General features: G+C 39.8%; 2 protein-coding genes across 5 annotated transcripts in view; both read right to left on the bottom strand.

The window, feature by feature from the left end:
- The window catches only part of LOC126407016 (zinc finger protein 768-like), a 13,012-nt gene extending 10,273 nt beyond the window's left edge, over positions 1-2,739 (bottom strand). For all 3 annotated transcript variants that reach the window (XM_050071665.1, XM_050071664.1, XM_050071663.1), the window contains exons 1-2: positions 2,552-2,739; positions 466-892 (exon numbers count right to left, since the gene is read on the bottom strand). In XM_050071665.1, coding sequence (XP_049927622.1) covers positions 466-892; positions 2,552-2,680 — 556 coding nt within the window. In that variant the 5' untranslated portion in view covers positions 2,681-2,739. The remainder of the gene's footprint in view (positions 1-465; positions 893-2,551) is intronic.
- A 440-nt stretch (positions 2,740-3,179) lies between these two features.
- On the bottom strand, positions 3,180-9,972 carry vsx1 (visual system homeobox 1 homolog, chx10-like). Of its 2 annotated transcripts, none has more exons than XM_050071676.1 (5): positions 9,489-9,972; positions 8,283-8,358; positions 7,484-7,607; positions 6,507-6,687; positions 3,180-6,116 (listed from the first exon to the last, which is right to left on the bottom strand). In XM_050071676.1, exons 1-5 carry the CDS (start codon positions 9,931-9,933, stop codon positions 5,821-5,823), a joined length of 1,122 nt encoding a protein of 373 aa, XP_049927633.1. In that variant the 5' UTR covers positions 9,934-9,972; the 3' UTR covers positions 3,180-5,820. The 2 variants fall into 2 exon arrangements, with proteins under 2 accessions (XP_049927633.1, XP_049927632.1); XM_050071675.1 differs by having other exon boundaries at positions 3,185-6,116; positions 6,492-6,687.
- Between the last annotated feature and the right edge of the window lie 706 nt (positions 9,973-10,678).

Genomic DNA, 10,678 nt, shown 5'->3' on the forward strand with positions numbered 1-10,678 from the left:
AAGGACAGAGGGATGTCGTATGCTGTAAAGCCCTGTGAGGCAAATTGTGATTTGTGATATTGGGCTTTATAAATAAAATTGAATTGAATTGAATTGACGCTGCTGGGGGCCACCAGCCTGCTGTCACACCTGATGCTGGGGGGTTTGAGCTGGGAGCTGGCTGAATTTGAGCCACTACAGCCACCGACTTAAAGTCCAACTCTGGAGCTGCTGCCCACTGTGATGAAGATGAATAAATCAGAGAATATGAAACACTGGGTTACTGTATGGAGAATGTACAAGTGCCAGTGGGTGTCTGGGGGGAGGGGCTTAGGACAGGGAAGGAGAGCTGCAGGAGGAGGGGGTGTTTTCCTTCTCTAGATTTCTGCCTCTCAAGCTCTAAGTGCAGCACCCGAGTACTGCTACAGAACCCTGTCCTGGTGCAGCTCCCCTGTATGAACGCAGCTCCCTGTGTCCTCAGCTCACCTTCTGTCATCTTCATTAAACATTTGCTGATATCAGCAGACTCCCTCAGGTGTCTTGGTGGATCCTTCAGCTGTCCTGGTGGATCCTGCAGGTATCCTGGTAGATCCTTCAGCTGTCCTGGTGGATCCTGCAGGTGTCCTGGTGGATCCTTCAGCTGTCCTGGTGGATCCTTCAGGTGTCCTGGTGGATCCTGCAGGTGTCCTGGTGGATCCTTCAGGTGTCCTGGTGGATCCTGCAGGTGTCCTGGTGGATCCCGCAGGTGTCCTGGTGGATCCTTCAGGTGTCCTGGTGGATCCTGCAGGTGTCCTGGTGGATCCTTCAGGTCTCGTGGAGTCTCTTCCTGCTTCACAGCAGCCAGCTCCACCATCTTCAGGATTTTATCTACAGCTTCGACACACATACCGTCCACCAGACTGCTGAGTTTCTCCTGAAAGAACAGACACAGACACAGATGAGCAACTGTTGCTGGTTGTCATCATCAAACTGTTTAAATATATGGACCTGTGAGGCTGTTGACTGTAGTGTTGCACGGTATACCGGTACTAAAATAGTACCGCGGTACTAGAGTATTCCAAACGGTACTATACTGCATTTGGAAAATACCGGTACTTTGAAATTGATTCAATTCATTAATTTAGTTAATTTATTTTACTCATTTATGCACACAAACGCCTTTCTTGTTCCTACTGGAGCACAGATTGCACAAGTGGTGTGTATGACAACACCTGTATCAACATTCGCAGCTGGCACATGTGAAAAAAAACAAGAGAAAGTCTGCCTCGCAAAGGGAGACAATACAAGACAACGAAAACTTGGTGAAACATTTGAGCAACCAAACCGTGACGTCCGTACCGAGGTAGTTACCGAACCATGATTTTTTGGTACACCCCTACTATTTATTGTTTACTATTTATTGTTCTAAAGGTTTGTAGCCAAAAGGACTTTTCCTTAGGAAAAGTACCGAAAAGTATCGAAAAGTATTGAAATTTATATTGGTATTGGTACCGAAACAAAGATTTTGGTATCGTGACAACACTAGTTGACTGTGTGAAGACCAGGTCAGACTCTAATGACCCTTTATTCTTTGCTGATGAAATTAAACAGAGCAGATTTTGTCATTATTATATTTTCATGTGGGGCTGCCACTGTGGATTATTTTGATTATTTATGGATCTATTAATTAATTAATTTGACCACTAGATTCATTTATTTCATCTATAAAATGTCACAAAACAGGAGACATGTCCAACGGGACGTCTTCATTTGTCTTCAGATGTCTTATTCTGTCCAACAAACAGTCAATATTATTTTATACTTTAACACAATAATATTAATGATCACAGAAAACACCCACACAATGATTAGACAACTTTGACCTGAACTATTAATGACCCATCATAATCTTTGTTCACTTAATATGATGTCAGCAGACTAACCGATCAGCAGGTGCACATGTCTAACTAAACCTCACTCATTTTAATAAACTGCAACCTGTACAGCTGAGCAGACACCTGGAACCACACAGACACGTGCTCGATGAAGCGTCGAGTCCCGTTAACTGTCTGTAACTTGCTCTGAAGTACAAGTTGAAAGTACTTGTACTTTACTTGAGCACTTTCATGTACTGTTGCTGTATACCTGTGCTCTGCTTCATACTGCTGCATTAAAGGATGTGAAACAACCTCCTCCTCCTCCTCCTCCTCCTGCGGGAGCACCTTCACACACATGCCGAACTGTAGCAGGGCTGTTACTGTTGTTGTCACCGCGGTGTCAGATTCATAAACCATGTTCAACTTTGATTTTAACGCATCAAAATCTAAACTCTTTGTTGTTGTGTTGCGCTGCGGTAAACAGTGTTCTTCACTTAGCTAACAAACTCAAAATGCTAAAATTAGAAGCCTTTCCGATGAAGTTTGGTGAAATTATTTGAGGATTATTAGAACAAAGTCAACCTCTTTTCTATCATGTGCTCAGTTAACTTGACTCCACCATTCAAACTCCTCCTGTCGTTACACCGGAAATCCCTGGAACCGAAAGAGTTAAGGTAAAGTTAGCCGTTAGCCACAGTTAGCCGCAGGTAGCTTACCTCGGTTTCGGGGTTTTGTTTGTTCAGAGAGAGTTTCTCCGCCGCAGTAAATATCACCGTCATCACCGCCTTGGCCAGACTGTTCACGATCAGCGTCACTTCACCTTTAAAAGTGGTTAAATCGGCCATGTTTAAGAATTCCAGCACTTAACAGGCCGCTAGCTTAGCAAACACACGGCTAATGCCGCAAATACGGATAAAGGAAGTGACGTAGATGTCCTCTCCAACGGCTAATGGCCTCCAAAGTAAAAACAACTGTTGCTCTGAAAGTAATTTAGTTAAACTGCTCATAATCTTATAATAATTTATGTATACATATATATTATATATATTATATAATTTTGACAATATATATGTGTATATATAGTCAAAATTATAGACTGTTGTTGAATTCAAGATAATGATTTTGTTTGTTGTCTTTCACTGAAAAACAATTTGAATTAAATTAATTCAAATGAATCGTTTGTTATTAAGAAATGATAAACCTTTATTGATTCTTGTTGCAGCAGCACAAACAATGTCACAAAGACAGATGATTATAAATTGAAAATAAATAAATAAGAATATAAAACTAGAAATTGGAATGAAATACAAAATAGAAACTATAAAAGAGACAGGAGTGTGATTAATGATGAATAAAATGAAAAACAAATCACAACTTATTAACATAATATATTATAACATGGTAGATTATGTGGGATATGGGTATAATATAGTAAAGTGTATAATATATGAGGAGGTATTGATCCTTGAACATATGACACACTTTAATTTGCAATTTCAAGAATATTTTTGCAAAGTAATGATGAGTGGAGAATTAAGTATTTTGGAGAGATATCTTCAAACATTACAAATGTTTTCACGTTGAACTCTTTTAATACGGAAGTCTGTGGGTGCCAAAATTAAAACAAAATAATTCAACCCAATGCAATTAAATTTGTGGGCACATAGTTTATGATGAAACAAAAATACAAAATCTGTTTGTATAATTGCACCAATTTGTTGATCAACTATTAAAACATTTCACTGGATTAAAATAACTGAAAAAAGATAACTGGGTTCAAATTTAAAAATCCAGTTTATCAGTTCATTCAAGTTTAGGATTCACATTTTGTTTGACGATCATCAAATGAAAAGTTCAACAATAAATGTCTTTAAACTTTTGGCAGAATGATAATTCTGTTTTCGTGTTAATTGTCATTCATGAACATTTTTGCCCAGATTGTGCATTTTCAAACATGAAATTGCATTTAAAAATTAGATAGCCTCATAATTATGCTCTTGTATTTTTTTTCCCAGGAATTCTCTAAAAACTGTTTTATGGACATGAAGCTGTGACACGTGGCCTATCATAATGTTAGTGCTCATTAATTCTGATTCTTAATTCAAATTAAATGAAACCATTCAGTGTTTGAGTCGAATAAATAAATAAAAAAATCCCAATGATTCAAAAAATACTTTGTTTTTTATTCACCGACCTGCCGAACCTGCTGCTGTACAGACATATGATAATATTAATAATAATAATGATAAACAAACTTTTTCAAATATTACTTTTAGATTACATTCATTCATAGAACCTGAGTCAGGCTCATCAGTGCTCGACAGACAAAATATAAAACACAACAGGATTAAAACATTAAATAACTTCTTATTTTCCAAAAGGGAAACACAGATATAAAACACACTCTCAGCACAGTACAATACTAAACACACACACACACACACACACGCACACACACAGGATATTTACACCCTCCTTCAGTTCACGCGTCTTTTAGAAAAGACTCTCAGTCCCGTTCCTCTACGTTGGTTTCTCTGTGGCGGCGACAGTGGTGGCGATGGCAGCAGTGTCCACGTTAGCATGTTTCATCCCGGGAGCACGGACAGTTCACTGACAGAATTTGTTTCACTTTTTCTAACACAATAAATAACATTTATTTTGTGAATAAAATTAGCACTTTAAGATTAGGCTACATTTCCAATTACCAGTAAATGTTTCTTAGCATCCTAATATCCTAGCATGCTACAAGACAATCTGTTCTTGTCTGATTTTACATTTTATGTTACTGTAAACATTTGTTAGCGTTTCAAAATTTTGTGCACAGTCTAATATATTAGCATACTAATGCTAAAATGCCTGTGTTCAAATATTAGCTATATTATACTCTACCAGTATGTATTCGTAGCATTTTAAAATATTACCCGCAGGCTAACAGTTTAGCTTACTGATGTTAATTAACACACAAGCATTTTACCACTCTCATAATATATTTTTAATCACCAGTTGTTATTTGTTAGCATGATAAAACCTTTCCCACAGGTCAATATTTTAATATGCTGATAACTATTACAATCTTAATGCTAACCGTTTAGCACAGTGCAGTTAATTAGCATGCTAAAACACTGGCACTAAAATTAAATCCACCAGCTGTTAATACATTCACTAATAATGAATATTTGTTAGCATAGATATTGTCCAGTGGCTAATATTTTAGCATACTACTGAATGTTAATACAATGTAAATGTGAGCATGGCAAATAATTTCCCCTGCTGTTATTTTAGCATGCTACCATTAATTAGCATGCCAAAATAGTAGCACTGTTACATTTTATGAAACTAGTTAACCTTATTATTATCATAATATACTACATAAAGTCTAATACTTTAGCATGCTAACTCTTTATTAGCATCCTAAAATAGTAGCTCTGTTATATTTTTATCATACCAGTAAACATTTGTATATTACTTAAAGGCTAATATTATAGCATGCTAAGCTTTATTAGCATGTCAAAATGGTAGCGCTCTCATGTTACATATAATGGTACCTCTAAACTCTATGAGTATAACAAAATACTACCTAAAGGTTGTCATTATAGCATGCTAACCTTTATTAGCATGTCAAAATAGCGCTGTTATGTTTTATCATTTTGGTAAAGATTTGTATATTACCTTAAAGCTAATATTTTAGCATGCTAATAAATAGCAGTACTATGAAGTTAAATTTAATGGCACCAGTAAACTTGATCAGTATAATGAAATATAACCTTGAAGTTAATATTTTAGCATGCTAACACACATTCAGAAATTCCCCCTAAAAACTTAACGTAATGATAAATTGCAAAGCAACAAGTGATGTAATGGCTGTTCTCTGATTGGCTCTTCATGTGGTCCCTGAAAGAAGAGTCAATCAGATCTCTGTGCTCCCGCCGCCATCATCAGATGGTCACCACAGCTTCAGTCTGTATACATTTGATTGGTCCGACCTTCAGCTGCGTTCGTCTGATTCGCCGCTGCTCTGCCGCCGTGGTGAGGAGGCAGGCCTTATGGACCCCCCGGCCTCCTCCTGTTGCTGCTGCTGTTTGGAGGAGCTGGACAGGTCAATGGCCACCTCATCCTCCATCTCCTCGTCCTCCTCCATCTCCAGTAGCTCCTCCTCCTCCTCCCTCACCTCGCCGCCACCCCGACGCTCTGAGGCGTCGCAGAACGAGTCTGATCGTGTCGAGTCAGACTCCCGAGGGCTGGGACACTTTTTGGACATCTCTAGAGACTTCTTGTGCATTCCTGTGAGGACAGAGACGGAGACACAGATTCAGTCCAGTCTGCGCGCGTCACATGTGTTATTAACATGAACAGGAAGTACTGAATAAACACTTTGTTTACATGTGTCATTCATGTCTAAATGACTCACACCTGTGTTGTGTCCCTGTTGTGTCCGTGTTGTGTCCGTGTTGTGTCTCTGTTGTGTCCGTGTTGTGTCTCTGTTGTGTCCGTGTTGTGTCCGTGTTGTGTCTCTGTTGTGTCTCTGTTGTGTCCCTGTTGTGTCTCTGTTGTGTCCCTGTTGTGTCCCTGTTGTGTCCCTGTTGTGTCCGTGTTGTGCTCAGTGTGTATAAACCTTGTGTAATGATGTGTGGTGTGGTGCGTGTGCGTGGCACTGACGTGCATGCGGCTCACCGAGCAGCCAGGGGGCGCACGATCCCATCATGCCGTTCTTGGCGGAATTGAGGATGGACTCTGGCAGCGGGATTGAGTGTCGCACCATCGCTCCGTACAGACCGTACTCCGCCATGACGCTGCTGCGACCCCAACACTTCTCACGCTTTCGCCACTTCGCACGCCGGTTCTGGAACCACACCTGGAAAACAAGACGACAAAATAACCAAAAATTAAAACTGCACCTAAAAAACAATCTGATAAAATACATAAAACTTTAAAAATGCACCTGGAAAAGTGCACGACCAACTACAGAGGTGTTTTAGTCACACAGATATTTCATAGGACGTTTTACGTGGCGCTGTACGGAGGAGCATGAGGGTCAATATCAAGTTTAGTAAATAATGTGTTTGTTTGAACAGATGAAATCTGTGCACAAATTAGATCCGTAACATTTAAGTTATAAAATAAATTTGAAGTTGTTTAAAATGTACTTTTGTTTTTTTTCTCTTGACTTTGGAAAAAGTAAATCTCAGTTTGTACTCAGCTCCATCTGCTGATGATGAAGACCATGACATGTGGCTGAAAGCTCCAGAAAGAAACAAGTGGACCTTTAGTTAAGATTCGTTAAAGATTTTGGTCAAAGGTTTTTTTCTGACTCAATAAACATGTTACGACCCTCTGAGGGTCCTGAGCCTCATGTTGGACACCAGCATTCAGCAGCATGTCATCAAAATGTATATTAAATAAAATAATAATATAATATAATATAATATAATATAATAAGAGCATATTAATAAATATTTGTAGGAGAAGTTTAATTATCTGATAATTAATTTTGTCCAAATTCTTCCTCAGTTAAAACAATGAATCTGTTATAATTCAGTTTGTGTATTTTTATTATTTGTTTATTTATTTCACTTATCGGCCCCTCTGTGTCTGAAGGGTGAATGTCAGCTGCTGATCAGTGATGGATCAGTGTGTTGATGATGTCCCACCTGTATCCTGTCCTCAGGCAGCTCCGTCTTCATGGCCAACATCTCCCGGGCGTAGACGTCAGGATAATGAGCCTCATGGAAAGCTTTCTCCAGCTCCTCCAGCTGGTGGGACGTGAACACTGTCCTGGAAGAAACAGCACCAGGGTCAGACACACAGACACACAGACACACAGACAGACACACAGACAGGCAGACAGACACACAGACAGGCAGACAGACACACAGACAGACACCTGTCTCACCATAAAAATCTTTGCTCTTATTTTCAGCTCTGTCACTTTGATGAGTTTAAAATCATTTTATCGCCTCGACCTTTAAAAACAATTGAATTCATGTGATTTTATTTACAACTAAAGTTTATTAAATATGTTTTAAATGTTTATTTCTCTCTGGTGATTTCGTCTTTAACCGCTCCATCACTTCATATTTATCAGTCAGTTTGTATTTTTGTTGATTGACTCTTTAATCTGAGTTTATTTCTGTCTCTGTGTCCTGATGACGATTAAAGCATGACGTCACATGTTGTGTCAGAGGACGTGAAGTCATTTTGGTTTATGCTCATTAAATCAAACTGCATGAAACAAAACATCAAACACAATAAATTCAGTTACAATGAAAGATGTAAATAAATATTAAGAATCTCCAGTTTGAGCTTTGTGAGCGTGAACGATCCAGTGAAACATGAGCTGTAAATGTTTCCAGCATCAGTTTAATTGATTGATTAATTTAATTTCCCTTCCTTGTGTTTGAAGCAGGTATGAGTGACAGTGGGTGACGTCAGACTGGAGGTGTGTCTCACCTGTGTCTCCTCTTCTTCCTCTTCTGAGAGTTTGCGGAGCTTTTAGAGTCATTACGGTCCGACAGACACTCCTCATCTGCACACACAACACAAAGATACACACTCTTCATCTGTTTGTATCTGTGATGTCACAGCTCTGAGTGACGTCAGGTTCATTCCATTAAACATTTATCAGAGTCTGTTACTCATCATCATCATCATCATCATCATCAGATCATTATTATTATTTTACAGGAACACGGGGAAGCGACGGGTCAGTTTTATAACGGCTCAGAGTCAACAGAGAAACGAGAGATAAAAATACTTAAACAGTGAAAATGTAAAATTTTAAATTAGTTCAAAAACAGTGAAATAAAAGATTCAGTTGAACTAAAAACAAACAAAAACGAAAAAGACCCAAACAAATATTCAACAATTCAAAAATCCGAAATGAAAGACTTCAGTTTTTACACTGTCAGAAGTGAATACATTAAATAAACGAATACATTTGATTTACAAAAAGAAAAACGTTAAGAAAAGTTCAGTTGAATAAATAAATAAACGAATTATTTTTATTGATATTAATATTATTAGTATCACAATAATAATAATAATAATATTAATTCCCGCAATGAACCAAATGTAGAAACGAAACGAAACGAAACGCAATGAGCCGAGCAGCAGAGCGGAGCTGCTTCTTTTTTAACTGAAGATATTTTAATGATGTTTTCATTCAGCCTGCAAATGCACTGTTTTAATTATCAGTTATAAACGTGAGCAAGGCAACACTGTGTGTGTGTGTGTGTGTGTGTGTGTGTGTGTGTGTGTGTGTGTGTGTGTGTGATGATAAAGTCTGATAAGATAAAGTTTAAAACATGATCAGAGCCTTTTTTTTTTTACAGCCTGTCGGAACCAAACACGTGACATTAAACTAAACAGGATCGACCCATCAGAGACACGGCCCGGCTCGGCTCGGCTCGGCTCGGCTCGGCCTCATTTAAACTCACTGAACAGGAAAATGTTTCAAACCACAGCTAATAAATTAATTAATACAAATAAAGTAAAAACGCGCAAAAAACGAAACTTGGTTTAAATAAAAGATTAAAATGAACTGAAGCTGAAAAAGTTTTTCTAAGTTTTGAGAAGCGGTTTGAGCATCAGGCAGGTGTTGGGCTGCACCTGGAAACACCTGGAAACAACAGAATACAGGAGTGACCCGGGCCGTACCGGAGTAAGCGTCCCTCTGGGCCTCCAGGTTCTGCAGGTAGTGGCTGTCGGCCCGGGCCTGCAGCAGCGGCAGGTGTCCCGGCAGGAAGCAGGGCGCTCCGGAGGGCTGCTGCGCCGCCAGGCTGCACAGGAACCCGAGGCCGAGCGGCAGAGACCCGCCCGGGAACGAGAACCCGCCGAGCCCGCCGCCCGCTCCGTGAGGCTCCGCCCCGGGTCCGGTCCCCGCCGCGGACAGGCCCGACCCCGGGGCCGCCCCGGGCTGCTGCTGCTGGACCTGGACCTGCCGGGCCTGCAGGTCGGACTCCAGACCCAGCAGGTCGGTGATGGCGAAGCCTTTGGAGCGGAACCCGGAGCCGTGCAGCCGTGACTTGTCCATCCCGAAGGCCGGAGACAGCAGCTTGACTCTGGGCTTCTCTTCGCTCAGCTCGTCCCTTCCGCCCGTCATGGTGCTCTGAGGATGATGAGGGTGAGGATGATGAAGGACAGACCGGGCGGCCCGGGTGGCGGGCTCCATTTATCCGGCCTCAGTCTCCGGGGATCACAGCAGCAGCCAATCAGAGGGGAGAGCGGCCGCGGGGGGCGTGTCCCGCGTGCCTCCTCTCAATCCCGGAGGATTAATTGCCACCAATTTCCCTCCAATCCGATCAGGATTTAATGTCGGCCGACACACGAGGAGACTTTTTAATTTATGTTGTTGATGTTTGATCACACACACACACACACACACACACACACACACACACACACACACACACACACACACACACACAGATAAAAACAGAAGCTGGACAATAAATAACAATAAAATATAAATGTCTGATCAGCTGCTCTCTCCTTCCTCCTTTTAACAGACAGTTTTTAATCAAATAAACTGAAGACATGAAGATAAATAAACTGTGTGAAGGCTGATGATGACAATAATAATAATAATAATAATAATAATAATGATGATGAGCTTTATATTTAAAATAAATTACAAAAAACAAACATTATCAAGATTATGTTTTTTAATTAATTTAATTAACATTATATGATATTATATGATATTATATTATATTATATTATATTATATTATATTATATTATATTAAGGAGCAGATTCACATTTTCAGATTCACTTGTTGCATCTTGAAGTTGCAGTAAATCTTTTCACGCACAGAAATATTAATTATTGTTTTATATCAATGATCA

The sequence above is a fragment of the Epinephelus moara genome, chromosome 19, assembly GCF_006386435.1.
Source record: "Epinephelus moara isolate mb chromosome 19, YSFRI_EMoa_1.0, whole genome shotgun sequence".
Classification (NCBI taxonomy): Eukaryota; Metazoa; Chordata; class Actinopteri; order Perciformes; family Serranidae; genus Epinephelus; species Epinephelus moara.

Bases quoted from the DNA above. Each gene is read 5' to 3' on its own strand.
- vsx1 (XM_050071675.1), bottom strand. From the start codon at position 9,933: ATGACGGGCGGAAGGGACGAGCTGAGCGAAGAGAAGCCCAGAGTCAAG. The intron at 8,359-9,488 runs GTACGGCCCGGG...TTGTGTGTGCAG, and splicing joins CCAGAGGGACGCTTACTCCG to ATGAGGAGTGTCTGTCGGAC. The intron at 6,688-7,483 runs GTGGGACATCAT...CTTGTTTTCCAG, and splicing joins TGCCTGAGGACAGGATACAG to GTGTGGTTCCAGAACCGGCG.